We start from the raw sequence: 24,286 nt of genomic DNA, 5'->3' as shown, positions 1-24,286 counted from the left end.
AGATCGTGGCGGCAGTGGAGTCCTACCGACGCGTTTTGACTCACTAGACTTTGTCTGGGGTGCTCATCCACTGCAGCCATGCTCCTTAATAAAGACACCGTGACCCCCATGATGAGAATCCAGCACGTACAGTATCCAATCATGCACTTCCTGGTTCCTCCAAGATGGCGGACCCGCGTGCGTTCCAAGCCTCGCTATTACATTTGGCTTTGCATTCCAGCACTTTAAGTATATTTCATATATCTCCCTATATATGCTACTGTGTTGGATCAGGCATAGTATTGTACATATTTGTAAATTAGAAAACACCAAATAATCAAAAATTAAGAAAAAAGAGGAAAAAACTGTCCGTCTCCAATCGCAGCAAGTTACGGGCTTGCTGTCCTGCAATACGCAAGATGGCATGCGTTCCATGTTAAGACCTCGTGACTAAACTTGCGTCACGACATCAGGGCCGGACTTGCGCTCCAAAAGAAGTGGAACGCACATCCAAGATCACGATAGTGGCGTGCGTTCCACGTCTCGATGTGATGGTCAAACACACGTCATGATGTCATGACAAGACGTGCGTGCCAAAACATCATTGGGGCCATCAGATGTGATGCCCTCATGTGATACAGGATGGACCAATGGGCATATATGTCAGTCCCCCACATGCAGGGTTGGCCAAAATCATACGCAATCTATGAGTGGCCACCCGTATCACATCTCGCTTCCTTCCAGCCCATATTCAAATAAACAGAAAAAGCATAAATGTGATAAAAAAAAATTATGGTCAAAAAATTATATAATCTAGACCATAATGTACATCTAGTCAGTACGCAGAAAAAGATATAAATAGGACATTAATCTTAACGTCTAAGTGGCTTACAGATGAATTATGCCATATAGACATAATCTTATATTTCGTAGTGTAACAAAAAATGTACAGAACATAAGAAAAAAATACATTTTTTAAAAGAATAAAAATTAAAAAAATTAAAAAAGGGGGAATGGATCTATATTATGATAATGAATTAGAAAAAATTAGAAAAAATATGGTAATAAATTGTAAAAAAATTTAAAAAATGAGAATAAAAAAGATAAAATTGTTTTTAAAAATTAGAAAGATATGTCAATATAAATGTCCGAGATGGATTCTCTCCAGGCATTAATATCCAATTTCATGGGCTATGTTGACCTCGTTTTCAATACAACACAAACAAATTAGAAATATTATGAGGAAACATTGGGATGTTCTTAGACAGGATAATATTCTAGGGACAATAGTGCCTGAACAGGCCAAGGTTATCTTTAAAGGAGCACCGTCCCTGCAGGGCCATATAGCACCCAATGTTCTCAATCCACCAGCCCGCCCTTCCTTTTTTCATGACTGGACTGGTTTCTTTCTATGTAGGAAGTGTGTAGTTTGCCAACATAATACACTAGGGAGATGCAAAGTGATGGAATTCACGTCCACTGTTACGAGAAAGAGATACACTATTAAACCATTCTGTACATGGGTGTCCGTTTATGAAGCAGTGAAATCTATCACTGCTTCGTTCTCCGGCATTCACAGTGAAGATTTTTCTCCTCTGTGTGCCTGTTTATGAAGCTTTGTAGATCGCTTCACCTTCGGAGGAGTGAAGAGATCTACAAATGCTTCAAACAGTGGAGAACGGCCCCTGATACTGGAATCTCGTGAGACTTTACGAGATTACAGCACCAGAAATACAGAGATGTCAGTTTATTAAGCGGTGATAAATTATCACCGCTCAATACAGGACGATTAATGTTAATAAAATAATGAGTCCCCCTACATTATATACATATGTACACACACACACATTATATATACATGTATATACACACACATTATATATATATACATATACACATTATATGTATATATGTATATATATGTATACACATAAATATGACAGGGGGACATGCTAACAGTGTTGGGGGGTCTGAACGAGGCATAAGGAAGTTAAAAATCTTCCTCCTTCCCCCTCAGATCCCCCCAGATTTCCTCTTCACTCCCCGATTCACCACCTCTGAGCTGGTGAACCTGGGAGTGTGAATTCTGACACAGATCGCCAGTGAAGCGGTGAGATCACCGCTTCATAAACTGGCCCTTACTGTGTCATTCATGGGTATTCTCCGCGTGTAGAGATAATCGGCGGGAGAACAAGTTCAAACATGTTCTCCCCCAATTATCTCTGTTTCATAAACTGTTTATGGACTGTGATCAGCGGTGATCCTCGGGATCACCGCTGATCACCGCTTCATAAACGGACACCATGTAGCACTAGATACGTAGTGTATCTGATTACTTGCCCTTGTGGTAAGCATTACATTGGCCGTACAATAAGGACATTCTCTATAAGAGTGGGCGAACATATCGCTCTAATCAAAGGCAGGGATCCGAAACATAGTGTCCCTAGACATTACAAAGAATTCCATAACAGTGATCCAATAGGATCACAATTCATTGCCATAGATAAATACACTCCATCTTGGAGGGGAGGCGCCATGACCAGAGGGGTTTCTCATCTAGAAATATTCTGGATACATGAGCTACAGTCTCATTTTCCACATGGCATGAATATGGAATTGGATATTAATGCCTTCATTAATGATTCCTAAATTGCAATATAAATTGTTTTGTTTACTAAGGTTGGGATATACGCAACCCACACTCCACATTTCATGTATGTATGATATTTATTAAAAATGTTTGTCAAAATTCAGTGTGACCTGGAGAGAATCCATCTCGAGCATTTATATTGACATATCTTTCTAATTTTTTTTTTTTTTAATTTTTTCAAATTTTTTCTCATTTTTTACAATTTTTTCCAATTTATTACCATATTTTTTCTAATTTTTTCTAATTCATTATCATAATGTAGATCCATTCCCCCTTTTTTGATTTTAAAAATTTTTTATTCTTTTAAAAAATACATTTTTTTCTTATGTTCTGTACATTTTTTGTTACAATACGAAATATAAGATTATGTCTATATGGCATAATTCATCTGTAAGCCACTTAGATGTTAAGATTAATGCTTAATTTATATCTTTTTCTGCATACTGACTAGATGTACATTATGGTCTAGATTATATAATTTTTTGACCATAATTTTTTTTTTAATCACATTTATGCTTTTTCTGTTCATTTGAATATGGGCCGGAAGGAAGCGAGATGTGATACGGGTGGTCACTCATACATTGCGTACGATTTTGTCCAACCCTGCATGTGGGGGACTGACATATCTGCCCATTGGTCCATCTTGTGTCACATGAGGGCGTTGCATCTGATGGCCCCAATGATGTTTTGGCACGCACGTCTTGTCATGACGCCATGACGTGCGTTTGACCATCACATTGTGACGTGAAACGCATGCCACTATCATGATCTTGGATGTGCGTTCCACTTCTTTTGGAGAGCAAGTCCGGCCCTGACGTCGTGACGTAAGTTTAGTCACGAGGTCTTGACATGGAACGCACGCCATCTTGCGTATTGCGGGACAGCGAGCCTGTAACTTGCTGCGATTGGAGACGGACAGTTTTTTCCTCTTTCTTCTTAATTTTTGCTTATTTGGTGTTTTCTAATTTACGAATAGGGATGAGCCGAACACCCCCCGGTTCGGTTCGCACCAGAACCTGCGAACGGACCAAAAATTCGCACGAACGTTAGAACCCCATTGACGTCTATGGGACTCGAACATTCTAAATCAAAAGTGCTTATTTTAAAGGCTAATTTTCATGGTATTGTCCTAAAAAGGGTTTGGGAACCCGGGTCCTGCCCCAGAGGACATGTATCAATGCAAAAAAACTTTTAAAAACGGCCGTTTTTTCGGGAGCAGTGATTTTAATGATGCTTAAAGTAAAAAAAAAAAAAAAAAGTGAAATATTCCTTTAAATATCGTACCTGGGGATGTCTATAGTATGCCTGTAAAGTGGCGCGTGTTTCCCGTGCTTAGAACAGTCCATGCACAAAATGACATTTTTAAAGGAAAAAAAGTCATTTAAAACTGCTTGCGGCTTTAATGTAATGTCGAGTCCTGGCAATATGGATGAAAATCAGTGAGACAAACGGCATGAGTACCCTCCAGTCCATTTCCAGGCCCTTTGGGCCCTGTATGGATATTAAGGGGAACCCCGCACCCAAATTAAAAAAAGGAAAGGCGTGGGGCCCCCAGGTCCTATATACTCTGAACAGCAGTATACAGGCGGTGCAAACAAGACAGAGACTGTAGGTTTGTTGTTAAGTAGAGTCTGTTTGTAATTTTGAACTGGTACATTTTTAAAGTGTAGCTCCAGCCCAAAAATCTGTTTTTAAGCTTTTTGGAAAACATAGGGAAGGGTTATCACCCCTGTAACATTTGTTTTGCTGTCTGTCCTCCTCTTCAGAAGATTTCACCTCACTTTTTGTCCCAATGACAAATGTTTTTTGAAAATTTGAGGTTTTTAGTAAAACAAGGATTGGTGATAAAGCATCAGTGGAAAGGAGAAAAGTTTTTCCCATATTAACTCTTACAGGAGAGAATTTCCCTTCCTATGGGGTAGATTTCATCTCACTTCCTGTTGTCTCCTTCCGTTTGCAAGTAGGACTCATTTGTAAGTTGGATGTTTGAAAGTAAGGGCCTGCCCTATATACTCAGCAGAAATTTGGGCCTTAGGTGTTGTTGTGGCCTCAACACTGTAAGCCCTCACAAGGCCCTGCTGTGAAATATTAGATCAACAATTGTAATTACATGCCCCTGTTGAACAGGAGCTGAAAAATTGGGCCTTTGTTGGTGGTGTTGGTGCTGGTGCCACAACACTGTAAGTCCTCACAGTTAATCTTGGTGGGCGCAGAAACGTGCCCTGCTGTGAAATATTCAATCAAGAATTGTAATTACATGCCCCTGTTGAACAGGGCCAGAAAAATTGGGCCTTTTGTGGTGATGGTGCTGGTGGCACAACACTGTAAGTCCTCACAGTTAAACTTGGTGGGCGCAGAAACAGGCCCTGCTGTGAAATATTAGATTAACAATTGTAATTACATGCCCCTGTTGAACAGGGGCTGAAAAATTGGGCCTTTGGTAGTGGTGGTGGTGTTGGTGCCACAACACTGTAAGTCCTCACAGTTAATATTGGTGGGCACAGAAACGGGCCCTGCTGTGAAATATTAGATCAAGAATTCTAATTACATGTCCTTGTTGAACAGGAGCTGAAAAATTGGGCCTTAGGCACTGATGCTGGTGCCACAACACTGCAACCCTTCACAGATACTCTAGTTGGAACGCAGGAACGAGCCCTGCTGCAAAGAATTGCATCAACCATTGTAATTACATGCCCTTGATAAACAGGGGCTTAAAAATTGGGCCTTAGGCACTGGTGGCGGCGCCCAGAACCAAAAATGTTGTTACAAGCTATCAGCATGATCATTGAGGAGGAAGAGGATAATTACTCAGCATAACAGGATAGTCACTCAGCATCAGCATAGGCAGTCTTTGAAGGGATCTGACATTTCAAAAAAAAATATTTGGTTACATCAGCATCAGGTGCTTGGTAGCTGGTGGTGATCCAAGACTGATTCATTTTTATGAAGGTCGGTCGATCGACCGAGTCGGTGGACAGACGCACCCTGTGATCGGTTACAAAGCCTCCAGCAGCACTGAATGTGCGTTCTGAAAGAACGCTGGATGCAGGGCAGGCCGGTAGCTCAATTGCATACTGTGCAAGCTCTACCCAGTGATCCATCCTCAAGATCCAGTAACCCAGAGGATTTTCGATGGGAAAGGTGTCAGATCTTACCCCTAGGTATTCCAGACGCTGGCGATGGTTGCTGGAACCGATCATACCTTGGGGCTGCAGACTAAAAAATTGTCTGAACGCATCGGTCAGACGGCCACGTTCTCCACCGCTCCTTCTTTGACTGACCGAAGCCTCATCAACACGTTGTCCAGAAACAGGAGTTTGTAACCTCCCAGTCTCTGGGAACGCGTTGCACAGACCTTTCTGCAAGGCTTCCCAAAGATGTTTCATCCTCTGCTCCCTCTGCGATGGCAAGATAAGGTCCACAACTTTACCCTTGTTACGTGGATCAAGGAGGGTTGCCAGCCAGTATTGGTCCTTCTCTTTGATACCACGAATACGAGGATCCTTACACAGGCTTTGCAGGATCAGGGAGGCCATGCAGCGTAGGTTTGCTGAGGCATTCGGTCCGGAGTCCTCTGGGTCACTAAAGATGACATGGTCCGCAGCCACCTCCTCCCATCCACGTACAAGTCTATGTGTTTCTTGGGACTGATCCTTTAAAGACTGCTGCTGATGCTGAGTGCCAGGCTCCACCTCCATACTGACACAATCCTCTTCCTCTTCCTCCTCCTTCTCGTCCTCTTCCTGTGTGATCAGCGGGCACGCAGGAACACTGTCTGGATAAAGGGGGCCTTGAGAGCTAAGGAAGTCCTCCTCTTCCTGCCTCTGTTCTGCCTCAAGTGCCCTGTCCATTATTCCACGCAGTGTGTGCTCCAACAGGTGGACAAGGGGGACAGTGTCACTGATGCATGCACTGTCACTGCTCACCAACCTCGTGGCCTCCTCAAATGGTGACAGGACAGTGCATGCATCCCTGATCATGGCCCACTGGCGTGGGGAAAAAAAAACAAGTTCCCCTGACCCTGTCCTGGTGCCATAGTCGCACAGGTACTCATTGATGGCCCTCTGCTGCACGTTCAGCCGCTGCAGCATGGCCAACGTTGAGTTCCACCTGGTGGGCATGTCACAGATGAGGTGGTTCTTGGGCAGGTTAAATTCCTTTTGGAGGTCTGCCAGCTGAGCACTGGCATTATATGACCGTCGGAAATGCACACAGACTTTCCAGGCCTGCCTCAGGACATCCTGTAAGCCCGGGTACCTGCCCAAGTCCCTGTCGGAGGGCGGAGAGGAGATTGGTGCCATTGTTGCAAACCAGCATTCCTGCCTTAATTTGGTGTGGCATCAACCACCTCTGAACCTGCCCCTGCAGAGCTGACAAAACCTTTGCCCTAGTGTGGCTCCTGTCCCCCAAGCACACCAGCTCAAGCACTGCATGGCATCTTTTGGCCTGCGTACTTGCGTAGCCCCTTGAATGCCTACGGAGCACCGCTGGTTCCGAGGACAAAGCACAGGAAGAGGCCATGGAGGAAGAAGAAGATGAGAGGGTGGAGGAGAGAGGTGTGCCACAATCATTAGTAGTGGCATTTTGGAGGCGTGGTGGCGGAACAACCTCCAACACTACTGCACCTTGTCCTGCATCCTTCCCAGCTGCCAGCAGAGTGATCCAATGCGCTGTGAAACTTAGGTAACGTCCCTGTCCATGCCTGCTGGACCATAAGTCAGTGGTAATATGCACCTTACCACTGACTGCCTTGTCCAGCGAGGCCAAGACATTGCCTTCCACATGCCGGTAGAGAGCCGTAATCGGCTTCCGTGAGAAAAAGTGGCGTTTGGGTACCTGCCACTGAGGAACCGCACATTCCACAAACTTATGGAAGGGGGCAGAGTCTACCAACTGAAAAGGTAGCAGTTGAAGTGCTAGCAATTTTGCCAAGCTAGCATTCAACCGCTGGGCATGTGGATGGCTGGGAGCGAACTCCTTTCGGCGGTGCAGCAGCTGGGGCAGGGAAATTTGCCTGGTAAAATCTGACGTCAGTGTACCGAAAGCAGATTGCCCACAAGTACTTGGCTGTGACAAACCTAATTCTACACCTTCATTCCTCTCAGTGCAGGTCTCAGAGAGGACTGATAGTGGGGTTGGAGATCTCAGCTGATGAGGAGCAAGGAGAGGTCCTCTTTGTTCTTTGGTGTGGGTCTTTTAGATATGCTTGCCAACGAACTGCATGGCAGGTCAACATATGTCTGGTCAAGCATGTGGTGTCCAAGGGGGAGATGTTTTGGCCACGCGAGATACGCTTGAGACATATGTTGCAAATAGCAGCGGTGCGATCTGATGCACTCGTCTCAAAAAAGGCACACCAAAGAACTTTTAGAATAATGAGCAGAGACAGCAGCGCCCTGCACATGCGGAGCTTTGTGGTGTGATGCAGTCAGTGTGCTGCCCTTAGGCTGGCCCCTGGAGGGCATCTTGCCTAGTTGGTGATGTGCCTCCTCCTCCTCCTCTCTCCTATCAGGCACCCACGTTGAGTCAGTGACCTCCTCATCCCCTCCCTCCTCATCACTGGAGCAAACCTGGCAGTATGCTGCAGCAGGGGGGGCATGACTGCCAGATTGCTGTCCTTCTTGGGCACCCCCTCTGTCCGTGCTCATGTTACTGCCTTCATCTAGCTCAGTATCATCATCAGAGCCGTCTAAACGCTGGGCATCCTCCTGGAGCATGTACTCAACACTGTGGTCAAACAGTTTGAGGGACCCCTCAGGAGGACATGGTGGGGCTAGGGAAGGAGTCACTGATGCCATTGAGCCAAGGGAAGAGGCCGCGTTGGCAGCTGCTTTGCCAGACAAAGTACCCTGAGCATTAGTGAGAGAGGATGAGGAGGATGAGGACGGCTTGGTCATCCACTCGACCAAGTCTTCCACATGTTGCGGCTCAACACAGCCAGCTGCCGAAAAAAAGGCCAAGCGTGTCCCACGGCCAAGTGCTGATGAGGATGCACCGTCTCCACGACTAGCACTGTTGCCTCTAGACACAGAGCCTTCTTGCCCTCTTTTATTGGCTTTTGACTGTCTGCCTCTCCTTGTTGGCCTTCCAGACATACTAATGGCCTGTAGCTGCACTAAGCTGGGATATATATATATATATATATATATATATATATATATATATATATATACTGATACTACAGCTAGCAAAATCAACTGCCTGCCTGTAGTATGAGAACACCACCAACCACCTACAGGTAGCTTTAGCTGAACACTGTGCAGAGGTCGCACTACACTAATGTGTAAATAACTTAGCTGCCTGCGGTAGTGATAGGTTCAGGAAAACACCACCAACCTTCTACAGGTAGCTTTAGCTGAACACTGTGCAGAGCTCGGAAAAAACTAACTTGTAGCTTATTTAGCTGCCTGCGGTAGTGATAGGATCAGGAAAACACCACCAACCTTCTACAGGTAGCTTTAGCTGAACACTGTGCAGAGCTCGGAAAAAAACTAACTTGCAGCTTATTTAGCTGCCTGCGGTAGTAATAGGATCAGGAAAACACCACCAACCTTCTACAGGTAGCTTTAGCTGAACACTGCAGAGCTCGCAAAAAACTAACTTGTAGCTTATTTAGCTGCCTGCGGTAGTAATAGGATCAGGAAAACACCACCTACCTTCTACAGGTAGCTTTAGCTGAACACTGTGCAGAGCTTGGAAAAAAACAACTTGTAGCTTATTTAGCTGCCTGCGGTAGTGATAGGATCAGGAAAACACCACCAACCTTCTACAGGTAGCTTTAGCTGAACACTGTGCAGAGGTCGCAAAAAACTAACTTGTAGCTTATTTAGCTGCCTGCGGTAGTGATAGGATCAGGAAAACACCACCAACCTTCTACAGGTAGCTTTAGCTGAACACTGTGCAGAGCTCGGAAAAAAACTAACTTGCAGCTTATTTAGCTGCCTGCGGTAGTAATAGGATCAGGAAAACACCACCAACCTTCTACAGGTAGCTTTAGCTGAACACTGCAGAGCTCGCAAAAAACTAACTTGTAGCTTATTTAGCTGCCTGCGGTAGTAATAGGATCAGGAAAACACCACCAACCTTCTACAGGTAGCTTTAACTGAACACTGTGCAGAGCTCGGAAAAAAACTAACTTGCAGCTTATTTAGCTGCCTGCGGTAGTAATAGGATCAGGAAAACACCACCAACCTTCTACAGGTAGCTTTAGCTGAACACTGCAGAGCTCGCAAAAAACTAACTTTTAGCTTATTTAGCTGCCTGCGGTAGTAATAGGATCAGGAAAACACCACCTACCTTCTACAGGTAGCTTTAGCTGAACACTGTGCAGAGCTTGGAAAAAAACAACTTGTAGCTTATTTAGCTGCCTGCGGTAGTGATAGGATCAGGAAAACACCACCAACCTTCTACAGGTAGCTTTAGCTGAACACTGTGCAGAGCTCGGAAAAAACTAACTTGCAGCTTATTTAGCTGCCTGCGGTAGTAATAGGATCAGGAAAACACCACCAACCTTCTACAGGTAGCTTTAGCTGAACACTGCAGAGCTCGCAAAAAACTAACTTGTAGCTTATTTAGCTGCCTGCAGTAGTAATAGGATCAGGAAAACACCACCAACCTTCTACAGGTAGCTTTAGCTGAACACTGTGCAGAGCTTGGAAAAAACTAACTTGTAGCTTATTTAGCTGCCTGGTGTAGTGATAGCATCAGGAAAACACCACCAACCTTCTACAGGTAGCTTTAGCTGAACACTGTGCAGAGGTCGCAAAAAACTAACTTGTAGCTTATTTAGCTGCCTGCGGTAGTGATAGGATCAGGAAAACACCACCAACCTTCTACAGGTAGCTTTAGCTGAACACTGTGCAGAGCTTGTAAAAAACTAACTTGTAGCTTATTTAGTTGCCTGCGGTAGTGATAGGATCAGGAAAACACCACCAACCTTCTACAGGTAGCTTTAGCTGAACACCATGTAGAGCTCACAAAAAACTAACTTGTAGCTTATTTAGCTGCCTGCGGTAGTGATAGGATCAGGAAAACAAACACCAACCTTCTACAGGTAGCTTTAGCTGAACACTGTGCAGAGCTCGCATAAAACTAACTTGTAGCTTATTTAGCTGCCTGCGGTAGTAATAGGATCAGGAAAACACCACCAACCTTCTACAGGTAGCTTTAGCTGAACAATGTGCAGAGCTCGCAAAAAACTAACTTGTAGCTTATTTAGCTGCCTGTGGTAGTAATAGGATCAGGAAAACACCACCAACCTTCTACATGTAGCTTTAGCTGAACATTGTGCAGCGCTCGCAAAAAACTAACTTGTAGCTTATTTAGCTGCCTGCGGTAGTGATAGGATCAGGAAAACACCACCAACCTTCTACAGGTAGCTTTAGCTGAACACTGTGCAGAGCTCGCACTACACTAACTTGTAGTTTTAGCTGAACACTGTGAGGAGGACGCACTACACTAACTTGTAGCCTTAGCTGAACATTGTGAGGAGGACGCACTACCCTAACTTGTAGCTTTATCTGAACACTGTGCACTACACTAACTTATAGCTTTAGCTGAACACTGTTCAGAGGACGCACTAAACTAACTTGTAGCTTTAACTGAACACTGTGAGGAGGACGCACTACACTAACTGTAAATAGTCTAGCTGCCTGACTGTGGTACTAATAGGATCAAAAGAACACCAGCAATTTTCTTCAGGTAGCTGTAAATACTGTAACAACACAAGCCCGCCTGTCAGTAGCAAGATAACAGGAACGGATCTAGCTAAACTGAATACAGTGTGTATATATATATATATATATATATATATATATATATATATATACACACAACACCTGGGATGCATATATTTACACAATACACTGTAAGTGCAGCTAACTCACTGACTGTCCTGCGTAATCTATCTAACTTAAATCAAATGACACTGACTCTCTATCTATCTCTCTCTCAATGCCGGAACACACACTACACAGGGCCGCCTTGCGGGCGGCCATATATATTGTGGGGCGTGTACTAAATCCCCTGAGCCACAATTGGCCAAAGCCACCTTGGCTTTGGCCAATTACGGCTCTCTGTTCAGACGGCGCTGTGATTGGCCAAGCATGCGGGTCATAGTGCATGCTTGGCCAATCATCAGCCAGCAATGCACTGTGATGCCGCAGTGAATTATGGGCCGTGACACACCACACAAATTTGGCGCGAACGGGCCATATCGTTCGCAATTCGGCGAACGGGCGAACAGACGATGTTCGAGTCGAACAGGGGTTCGACTCGAACACGAAGCTCATCCCTATTTACGAATATGTACAATACTATGCCTGATCCAACACAGTAGCATATATAGGGAGATATAAGAAATATACTTAAGGTGCTGGAACGCAAAACCCAATGTAATAGTGAGGCTTGGAACGCACGCGGGTCCGCCATCTTGAAGGAACTGTAGTAGGAAGTGCATGATTGGATACTGTACGAGCTGGATTCTCATCATGAGGGTCACAGTGTCTTTATTAAGGAGCATGGCTGCAGTGGATGAGCACCCCAGATGAAGTCTAGTGAGATGAAACACATCGGTAGGACTCCACTGCCACCACGATTTTATACAAAGCGCTTTTTTTACTGCACAAATGTAAGTGTTCTACTTTTTATCAATAAATGTTTTCTATTTATGAAATTATGCTATGTGGCCCCTTTTTATTTTTCACGGGCCATTTTCTCGGGATGGGTAACCACTTATAAGGAGAAGACTCTCTTAAAGCCTTGATGACTCTGGAGTTCCATCACCACCGACTTTAAAGGTCCCTCCTCCATTGCTGGTTGGCAATACAAGCTCATCTAACTCATAGAACGTATGTTCTTTTGAGTCCTATCTTTCTGGTAAGCCTGCATTTCATTTGGGTGGCGGTATCATCACATTGGTATTTTGACCTCCTATTTATTGTATTGGCTACTCACGTGGTGAACAGGACCGCCCCATTCTAATATGAACTATGAATAATCACTTTACATGAGTGACACTTGGTGGTCACCAGAGACTTTATTATTTCACTTTAAAACAAATTTCTTTACCGCATTTGTTAAATGTACAATTTTTTTTGTTTATATGGTTATTTGGCACAATAGCGCTACACTTTGATATACTTGGTGCTGCATTCATGGCAATGGTGGGACTGCATTCATGGCAATGGTGGGGCTGCATTCATGGCAATGGGGATGCTGCATTCATGGCACTTGTGAGGCTGCAGATGGGCACTGACCCTTATTTTGCTTCACAGTTCTTTATTTAAAATTTACGTTTTTTTTCCTGAAACTTCCCCCTTAAAGTAAAGGTGTGTGTTATACGTCAATAAATACGGTATATCCAAATAACACGGTCAAGCTCATCTCTTTACTCACACACAGCCACAAAGGCAAGATAATTCTTGTTGGGCAGTGTATTAGTGCTCGGACTAACACACTTAGATGGAATTTTAATTAAAACAAATCTCAATAAGCGTATATTGATTGGTTTGCGCAAAAGTTATAGCGTCTGCAAAATAGGGAATAGATTTATAGCATTTTTATTATTTTTTTTTTTTTACTAATAAAGGCGGCAATCTGCGATTTTTATCGGGACTGCAACATTATGGCGGACACATCGGACACTTTTGACACATTTTTGGGGACATTGGCATTTATACAGCGATCAGTGCTATAAAAATGCACTGATTACTGTAAAAATATCACTGGCAGGGAAGGGGTTAACACTAGGGGGCGATCAAGGGGTTAAATGTGTTCCCTGCTATGTGTTTAAAACTGAAGGGGGAGGGGGCTGACTAGAGGAAGTGACAGATTGTGGTCCCTAGCTAATAGGAACACACGATCTGTCACTCCTCTCAGAACAGAACAGGGATTTGTGTGTTTACACACACACACACTTCCCTGTTCTGCCTCTCGTGCTCACAATCGCTCATGGCCAGTGGTCATTGTGACCGTTGGCCACGAGCATTGGCACCCGCGCTGTGCAGCAGGCGCGTGCCTGCTATGCCGATCCCGTGAGCCAACGTATAGCTACGACGGTTTGCGGGATCGTGCCCACCTGCTGCAGTAAAATGACGGCGGCTGGTCGCAAGGGGTTAAAGGAAGCACCCTTGTGGTTATCAGAAATAAGGGTCTAAAACAGATTAGAAAAAAAATGTAAATAAATTTCCAGAACGAGCTTAGCTTGGTAATTGTCAAGCCACCATTCCTGTTTTTAAAGATACTTTACTGACTGGAAAGGTACTAACTGATTGTCATAGAGCCAATGTGGAACTAATATTAAAAAAATAATCTAGCTGTATATCTGGAAATTATAGACCAGTCATCCTAAAATAAATAGTTTGTAAGGTGCTTGAAGGAGTGCTAAGGGACCATAATGAAAAAACTGTCAAAAGAAAATTATATTATAAGTAACCACCTGTTGGGTTTTCTGTGAGAAAGTAAGCAGCAGCTTAGACAGAGGTATGGCAGTAGATGTAATTTATCTGAAATTTGCTAAAGTATTTGAATATGCACCCCACAAATGTTTAATTTACAAACTAGAGACTATACAGTATATCTGGAGTCAACTGTATGTACATGGACAGAAAGCTGGTTTCAAGAACAAGTACAGAGAAGAGTAATAAATGATTCAGTCTCTAAGAGTCTGGGGTTGTGAATTAAGTGTCCCAAGGTTCTGTCTTGGACAAATGCTGTCAAACCTGTTTATAACTAACATTCAATTTGGAATTAGGAGTTCAATTTTAGCATTTGCTGATAATACCAAATTACGCAAGGCACTTATTTAGGCACTGGATATTGAAACATTACATGAAGACCTTAATAAAATAGTGGAATGCTGGCTACTTGGCAGATGAGGTTTTATATTGAAAAATGTAAGGTTATGCATTTTGGTGTTAAAAATTAGAATGCAAAATATTCATTAGGACGTGTTACACTGGGGAATTAGCAATGGTAAAAGATGTGGGGTCCTTGTAGACTATAAACTTAGCAACAGCATGCAATGTAGTCCGCAGTCAACGAAGCAAGCCTAATACTATCATGTATTAGAAAGGGTAGTAAATTAAAGGATAAGACAGTACTTTTACCTTATTATAAAAATTGGTTTGGCCTCTTTGTAAGTATGCAGTACAATTCTGGTCATCAATCAACAAGAAGAATGTCTTTAATGTAGAAAAAGCACAGCAAAGGTCAATAAAATTAATAAGGGGGCTGGAGTTAAGTAAATTACACTCATTCACCTTAGAGAAAAGGTTTGTAAATGAAGACATGATCCCAATCTACAAATTAATCAATGGTAACTATTAAAATGGTAACAAACTGTTTAATCTAAGGTCCCTGATGAGGACATGTGGCCTTAATTAGAGGTTGGATGAAAAGAGGTTGAATCTGATATAGAGGGTTCTTTACAGTTAGAGCAGCAAACAGGTGGAACTCCTTTTACCAGATAGTGGTATCAGCTGGGAGTTTTGACAACTTCAAATAACTAGTAGATGCCTTTCTCAATTGGCACAATATACAAGGGCATGTATATTAGAAAACTCAAACTGCCACACATTCACACATGCACATAGGTTGGACCAGACAGACCTGTGTTTTTCCAACTTTATATACCATGTACTATGTAAGCATATGACCATTAATTTTGAGGAGGCGGGATGTTAGTCTGGATTTAGTATGAGATGAATATTCGAAAAGAAAATTTACTGAATTAAAATGTACATTTTCAATCAAAAACTCTGCTGTAAAAAAATCCTCATGGTGGTCACTCAGTCAAAATACAATACTCTTAACAGAAACATTGGACTTTCACCAAATGTATTAACAAGTAGTACAGATTAACATATTGGTCTATTAAAGTGGTGTTCTCTTTTAAGTGGACCATGCTATAGTATCAAACCATATGAGATCTGATCCTTTCTCTGAGTACAAGTAGAAGCATATGAATAATACAGGTGAAAATTAATTCTTCAAAGAGGAGAAAATTAAAAAGAAGTGAAGAGTTCAGAAAAGTCGTACAGCTTGAGGCAAGGGAAAAAAGGGAAATTAAACCTTAGAAGCTTTGTTAGAAAGTAGTCAAAAATTAACAGTGCTGTCATATCAAGTCAAACTCAAGATTGGAGAAGGTAAAGCAACACCTTCACACTGATCCTCAATTTTGTTCTATAAAAAATACTGTTACTTCCATGTATGAAGGAACATGTAGTATGCTACCTGCCTCTCTATAGTGCAGCTATTGAGACTTGATTTTGCCACCAGGTCAAATTTAGATAAAGTGGGTAACAAAACGAAGCTTCGCATATACATCTTTCATACATAAGCATGAATTGCCATAATGTTTGCACACCAAATCCTTCATCCCGTCCATTAAAGGTTTGAATCTCAGCTGGTTCCTGCTGGCCTTAGAAAATAACATGCTGTATCAGCATATAATTAAGCAGTTGATAGGGCTGCAACTGTCAGACCTCAGGAGGCATCCTTTGATTTTCAGATCCAGAGTTGTTCTAGCCAAATAAGAAAGTATGAGGTGTGTGAAAAGTTTTGTAAGTAAGCCTGCTCATATAAATCAATATTGCACTAAGTAATCAACTTGCATATCATATAGTCATGAATAGTTTGTTTCAAAGTTTGCTCTTGGCTCTGATTTTGTTGCCTTTTCCTAAAAATTTGTTCCAACTATTGTGTAGCTGAAAATAAAAAAAAATTGTCACGTTGCCTGGACAGACTGATGATATTTCCCAAAAGTTTTTTTTTTTTGCAATGGTTCTCCAAATTGTGTATATCATTATTTTATTTTCTGTGGAAGGAATTAAAACTATTTGAGGTTATTTTCTAAAAGTAACATTCAAAAACCTCAAGAAAGGTCTGAAGCGTAAAAACAACTAGTCACTTCAGCTCATAAACTATTAAGTAATTTGGCAACGCTGTACTGCTGGGTTGTTAATGCTTGTATGATCATAAATAATATAGCTTTATCCCATCCTTAGAGACTTTTGTCTTGCAGCTTGTTCAGTCAGTCACGTCTTGTGAGATCCTGTGGTTTGTTTGCACAAAGGCATTATCACACATAGAGGCACTGGAACGTATCAAAAAAATGAGAACTGTCCTAAAGAATGTGAAATTTTGGTCTTTTCAGGCCTGTTTTGTATTTGTGCTTTAAAATTTGCATAAAAATGTTTCTTCTCTGCAGATGCAGTTAACTTCTTTAAAAAAAATTAATTTGACAAGGAGCAATCAATTCTTTTTTCTCACATTTTTATTTATAATAGAGGTAACCAAGTATCACTTTCAAAAACAAGCAGCGGAGGGATTAATAGTCAAACATATTCTACTTCAAGCTCAACTCTAGATACAATCTTTTAAATAAAATAGACCCCAGCAGGTGAAATGAAAAAAAAACACACAGAAAAAGCATCCCAGGCTGCAATATTTACCTTAACCTGGAGCTGTCCCCAAAGTACTTTTTCATCACAAGTTGCCTTCAGTCTTCTGGGTATAATGACACGAGCATCACTCAGTCCAGAAGAATGAGGAAATACTATGAGTGCAGGGCATTATGAACCTGAATGAGCACCACCAAGGTACTCTTCATACACAGTATATGAATCAGAGATCTGCTGACAGTATCACATCAGTTCCACTCTCTGCATCATCTAGGACTGCCCACCATGGTTATGAGAGAGTTAATTTACTGTTGTAAACAGGGCAGGGTTAGTCTCTAAAAAGTGGAGTGAAGCAAACCACGTAGATTCTTAGAACCACACAATTGACCCAGTAAGAGCGAAGGCCACACCCCTTGCCAAAGAAGGGGGGGGGGGACTCGCCAATCACAGGGGAAGGGACTTTGAGTGTGCCAACAAATGAGAAAAAAAAAAAAAAATCAAATATAAAAAAACAGAATTTTATTGTATCATATTCAATTATTTTATTTGTCCTCCCTGATTAAATAGGCTGACTTATATGTACTGATATATCACTTGTGTTTTGTTTGATTTCTGTCAATTTTTTCCTACTTTTGCAGTGCCCATCATCAAGCGTGAATCCTGAGGAAGCTATCACAGCGAAACACGTTGATTTCACACGCTTACAATATTCATTATTGACTGTCTAACAATTCACACATTTCTCACATTTCTCACTCTTTTTTTTACTATGTGGTTTTATCCAGGTGGCACTTCATTTTTAATATGATACAATAAAATTATGATTTTATATATTAGACTTTTTGTTTTATTCCTCATTTGTTGGCACACTCAAAGTCTCTTCCCCTGTAATTTGTAAGGTCCCCCCCCCTCCTTTTGCAAGGGGTGTGGCCCTCCCTCTTACCGGGTCAATTGTGTGGTTCTATATATTTTTGAGTGGGATGGTGTCATCATGAGGATTAATATATACCTCTGTCTGGCTCACATCCTCATTTGTATTTATTAAAAAGTAGATTCTTAGTTTAAGAGCCTTACAAAAACTGAATCTGGTTGCTCAGGGCAATGTGCTGCTGACATTGTGTATGCGAAATGCTAATATTACAGCTGTACAAAATAAAGCTTTATAATATACAAGATAAGCCTACTTCTTTCCAAATGAAAATTGTCAATTTTAAATTTCTTGGCTTTTATGTTTTGTTTTTCAACTGATACAACTTCATTCTTTGATTTTAGAAATTCACAAATGGCAATTAAAATATTATGTAACAGACACTCATCAATCTACTTATCTCTTACTGTTTTATTTTCTAATAATACTAAACACCACATTCAAATGGTATATGATACTTTTGCTTTAAATCATTTAGCTTTACTTTTTTTGTCTATTTCTACCAGCAAAAAAAAAAAAAAAAGAACATTTAAGTACCTGAGAACAATTATCCTTAAGTCTTACAAATTAAAACCTTTCCTTTCATTGTCAGATAAACTGAAGTCTGTTGGTTGCATTTCTTAGCGTTTGATTAATCCACCGCCTGCTATTCACTTTTCTTGTCAGTGCTTAACAAAGGTTCCAGCTACAATAGTTCAGGAAGCTTATTTACCTCAGAATGCCCTGCCACCTTTGATTAAATTCCATGTGGATTTATAACCACTGCCTCACAATGCTAGGTGACCTTTAAGGCACATCTGATAAAACCCAGAGGTCATAGATTGTTGAGGCTTACACTGTGGCTAACAGTGATGTAACTTAGGAAACATTTGAAGTCATTGTGTATTTTTTTTCACGTATTCAGTTTTAAAAGTTAGTTGAAAATTAACATGAACTAAATTAATGATTTAATTTTGCAGGAGAAAGAAGAGGGTGTATGGTGCTCCACTGGGGAAACAAGCTTTTGTCTTTGTTGATGACCTAAACATGCCTGCCAAGGAGAAATATGGTGCCCAGCCTCCCATTGAACTGCTGAGGCAATGGATTGACCATGGCTACTGGTTTGACAGGTGCAATAAATATTAATTAGTGTGCTTGGCTACAGAGCAGTAATGATATACACTGTTTCTCTGAAGCGTTAAATTGTTGTATTAGTCCTTATAATTTCTCATCTGCTCAGACACAACAGGAAAACATTTTGAGTTACAAGATTCTCTGCAACCTAAAGAAATAGGGTTTCACATACTGAAGTAAATTACACAGTTTAAAACAGTTTGTTATTGCTTACTAAAAGCATCTTAGTTACTTTGTATGTCATTCCCTGTATTTTTTAAAAGCCACTTTAAAAGTTTTATTTTGATTGTTTTGCATTTAAGTGTAAGATAGGATTTACAGTTACCTGTTTTTATGGAAGTTAAAAATTAATTACAAAAATATGTAATTTGACAGCCTACCAATTACTGATCATTTCCTTCAGGGGAATATGTTAAGAACTGGACTGAGTGTTTTTGATATTTAACCACTTACAGACCGAAAGATTTTCCTGCTTAATGACCAGGCCATTTTTTGCAATACGGCACTGTACCCAAATAAAATTGACGTCCTATTTTTTCCACAAATAATAAAATCATCTCTGCGGTTTATATTTTTTGCGCTATAAACAAAAAAAGAGCGACAATTTTGGAAAAAAAAACAATATTTTTTACAAAATAACCCCAAAAATTGTAAAAATAAACAAATTTCTTCATCAGATTAGACCAATATATATTCTTCTACATATTTTTGGTAAAAAAAAATCACAATAAGCATATATTGATTGGTTTGTGCAAAAGTTATAGTGTCTATAAACTATGGGAAAGATTTATGGCATTTTTATTATTATTATTTTTTTTTTTCTAGTAACGACGGTGATCTGCGATTTTTAGTGGTACTGCGACATTGCGGAGGACAGATCAGACACTTTTGACACATTTTTGGGACCATTGACAATTATACAGTGATCAGTGCTATAAAAATGCACTGATTACTGTGTAAATGTCACTTTTAGGGAAGAGGTTAACACTAGTTGGTGATCGAGGGGTTAAATGTGTTCCCTCGTGAGTGTTTCTTACTGTGGGGGGATGGGACTGATTGGGGGAGGAGACATATCGGTGTTCCTACTTACTAGGAACAAACAATCTGTCTCCTCTCCCCTGACAGAACAGGGATTTGTGTGTTTACCCATACAAATCCCTGTTCTGGCTCTCGTCCGTGCGATCGGGGGTGACCAGTGGCCATTGCCTCCGGTGGCTCTTAGAGGGGACGATGTACCCATATGTCATTTTGCGCGAACGTGCCACTTTGCTGACATATATCGGCGTGAGTCAGTCGGCAAGTGGTTAAAGGATCTGCTACTATAACTTTTTTTTTCTGTTATCAGTAAACTGTATTATGTATGCATGAAGGCATGCATTAATCTGTGCATATAAAAATATATATATATAGTTCTTGAAGCATTGCTTGTTGAGTCTAGATGCTGTAAATGGTGATGAGCCAAATATACCCAGGTTTCGTTCAGGGTATGTTCGATGAACTTTATTTGGATGCCAAATCAAACACACTGAAGTCAATCAAAGGCAAATCTTAGAAATAAGTAATGGCCATTTTCTAGACTAATATGCAAGGGATTGTCAGAAAATGACTTAGGGCTGGGTACTACACTGGGGGACATACTGTAGACCAGAAAAAGTTTAAAAAATGTATTTGGCAATTTTAACCACTTGAGCTCTGGAAGGTTTTGCCCCCTTCATGACCAGGACACTTTTTAAAATTGGGCACTGTGCTATTTTAACTGGGGATTGGGCGGCAATGCAACACTGTGTGCAAATTATATTTTTATAATTTTTTCACACAAATAGAGCTTTCTTTTGTTGGTGTTAAATCACCACTGGGTTTTTTACCTTTTGCTTTTGCTTTATAAATGAAAAAAGACCTAAAAATTTGAACCCCCCCCGAATTTTCTACTTTCGGTTATAAAATATACCCAATAAAATCAAATTTATTCATAAATTTTGACCCAAATGTATACTGCTACATATCTTTGGTAGAAAAAAAATCCCAATAAGTGTGTATGAATTGGCCTGTGTGAAAGTTATAGCGTTGATAAACTATGGTATATGTAATTGAAAATGGATCAATCCTGATGGCCTCTAATTTCTTGTGGTCAAAATCACCAGGACAGTACAATTACCACCCAAAATACCACTTTTTTGAAAGTAGACAGTCTGAGCCATTTAGTATGGAGCATGGCAGGTTTTTTAAAGTTGTAATTTTTGTCATAATTTTTTGGAAATTGAAGAAATGTATTTATTTTTTTTTCACTTTTTTTTTTTTACATACTGTCACCAGCGCAATACATTATCATCATACAATATGTCCGGTGATCGGGCATACTGACTGATGACAGTACATAAAAAAATGTAAATATTTATTTATTCTACTTTGTTAACTTTTTAATATTTTTCTAACATTTAGTTCAATGTACTACTCTGGGAGGAGGGGTTACACTGTTATTGCTTATACAGTGATGATCACTGAATAAGCAATAGAGTTAGCTGTCATAAATAGGTTAATTCATTGAACAGCTTGCTTTTGATTGTGATCTGAGATTAGGTAAACTAATCACATGGTACAGTTAGCCAGGTATCATGTGATTGCTTTGGGCCAATCACAGATCAGAACAGTAAGCAAGCTGTTCATAAGTGGAAAGCCACTCATGGCAGTTTTTTTTACATTGTTTTAATGTGATTGCTATGACCAATCATAACGATCACATGATACTACTAGGTATTGGTAACAGTGATCCGTGTTTGGTGGACACAGCAGTCACAGAAGTGGTGTGCTGCATGCTCCCAAACTGCAGCAGGCTCAATCCCATATATATACATGATTAAGTCTGCCCATGCCGCCCCACTGCAGTATATCTGCAAGAGCAGGGAGGCAAGTGGTTAATAATGCGTAAAGTTAAGCATTAAAAATGCTAAATATATAAATAAAAAATTCTGTAAATAACATGCATGTTCTGCACCTGCTAGTGAAGTAGTAAATCTGTACAATGTATTCAACCTACTACAGCATAACTGACATTTACCAAGAAAAACAATGCTGTTTAAACTGCCAGTAAATGACAACTCCCAGCTGCTTCCTAGTGTTTGTAAACAAACAGCTAGGGATTTCCTTCAGCTATACTTTCATTCCTTTATTTTCAGTAAAGGGTCTGTAAATGTTGTAGCTCTCTTTTTTTTTGGGGGGGGGGGGGGTTTATCAGAAATCGCCCTACCCAAACAGAAAAACTGTACTGAACCTGTAGGTAAATAAAAGAACCAGAACCTTTGCTAAGTGGAGAGTGGGGTTGATTTTCTTTCAGGGAAATTAACTAGTACTCCAATCAAAGTAATTGGTAGCAGAGGAACTATTGCAACATGCAATTAACATTAACCATAAATATATAGATGGAAACCAGTATGGAAATAATACATATAATAATACACTTTATATATAAAAATAGATTAAAAATAGTACATACATTCAATGTACAAACAGGTATTCTCATCCCAAGGGCCCAACAAGAGTTCTGGTGGAATTGTGTACAATTGTAATTGTGTACGCAGGTATATATAGTTAGGCCCCTTTCACATTGAGGCGGTTTGCAGGCGGTATTGCGCTAAAAATACCGCCTGCAAACCTTCCCTAAACAGCCTCCGCTGTTTGTTCAGTGTGAAAGCCCGAGGGCTTTCACACTGAAGCGGTGCGCTGGCAGGACGGTGAAAAAAGTCCTGCAAACCGCTTCTTTGGAGCGGTGAAGGAGCGGTGTATTCACCGCTCCTAAACTGCTCCTGCCCATTGAAATCAATGGGACAGCGCGGCTATACCGCGGCAATACCGTGGCTATAGCCGAGCTGTAAGAGTGATTTTAACCCTTTTTCGGCCGCTAGCGGTGCGGTTTTAACAGCTACAAGAACGACGGTACAGCAGCGCTAAAAATAGCGCTGTTGTACCGCCGACCCCCCCACCGCTCCAGTGTGAAAGGGGCCTTAGGGATGGGCCTAACACCCCCCCCGGTTCACTTCGCACCAGAACATGCGAACAGGCAAAAAATTTGTTCGAACACGCGAACACCATTAAAGTCTATGGGACACGAACATGAAAAAATCAAAAGTGCTAATTTTAAAGGCTTATATGCATGGTATTGTCTTAAAAAGTGTTTGGGGACCCGGGTCCTGCCCCAGGGGACATGCATCAATGCAAAAAAAGTGTAATATTCCTTTAAATATCATACCTGAGGGGTGTCTATAGTATGCCTGTAAAGTGGTGCATGTTTCCCGTGTTTACAACAGTCCGAGAGCAAAATTACACTTCTAAAGGAAAAAAAGTAATTTAAAAGTACTTGCGGCTATAATGAATTGTCATCCCGGCAATACACATAAAAGTTCATTGATAAAAATGGCGTGGGATTCCCTCACAGGGGAACTCTAAACCCAAATTTAAAAAAAAAATGCGTGGGGATCCCCCCAAATTCCATACCAGGCCCTTCAGGTCTGGTATGGATATTAAGGGGAACCCCGTGCCAAAATTTAAAAAAAATGGCGTGGGGGTTCCCCTCAAAATCCACACTAGACCCTTATCCAAGCATGCAACCTGGCAAGCCGCAGGAAAAGAGGGGGAACAAGAGAGCACCCCCCCTCCTGAACCGTACCAGGCCACATGCCCTCAACATTGGGAGGGTGCTTTGGGGTAGCCCCCCAAAGCACCTTGTCCCCATGTTGATGGGAAGAAGGGCCTCATCCCCACAACCCTTTTCTGGTGGTTGTGGGGGTTTGCGGGCTTATTGGAATCTGGAAGCCCCCTTTAACAAGGGGACCCCCATTTGCCGCGTACACCCCAAATTCTTCGCTATTCGGCGAACAGGCGAACACCCGATGTTTGAGTCGAACTTATGTTTGACTCGAACATCGGGACCATCCCTATATATAGTTATTAACAAGGATACCTCCACATGACTGTTGCAGCGAAGTTCAGTTGCAGGGGCCCCTGAGGATGATTATGATACAGTGTCCGTCTTTGTGTCAGAGACCTGAAGACAAAATCAGTGGTGATAGGGAGATCCTCCAACTGTTTTCCAACCATCCTGAAAAGCAGATTCAAAGTCAGCCTATCTACTCTGCTTCTTGGTTCGTAGTAATATCTAATCCATCATTCAACTGGACTGGACCTTTAACTACCAGAAGTGGCCATCAGATGCCTAACCTG

General features: G+C 41.3%; 1 protein-coding gene across 1 annotated transcript in view; it reads left to right on the top strand.

Moving 5' to 3' along the window:
• LOC141133958 (dynein axonemal heavy chain 3-like) overlaps positions 1-24,286 on the top strand; it is a 3,453,856-nt gene that overhangs the window by 1,997,555 nt on the left and 1,432,015 nt on the right. The window contains exon 43 of the mRNA XM_073623563.1: positions 18,919-19,068. Within this exon, the coding sequence (XP_073479664.1) occupies positions 18,919-19,068 (150 nt within the window). The remainder of the gene's footprint in view (positions 1-18,918; positions 19,069-24,286) is intronic.

This window comes from Aquarana catesbeiana, linkage group LG03 (genome assembly GCF_042186555.1).
Source record: "Aquarana catesbeiana isolate 2022-GZ linkage group LG03, ASM4218655v1, whole genome shotgun sequence".
In the NCBI taxonomy this organism is placed as follows: Eukaryota; Metazoa; Chordata; class Amphibia; order Anura; family Ranidae; genus Aquarana; species Aquarana catesbeiana.
Note: the sequence above shows the minus strand (reverse complement) of the source record. Positions and strands in the feature narration are given on the sequence as shown.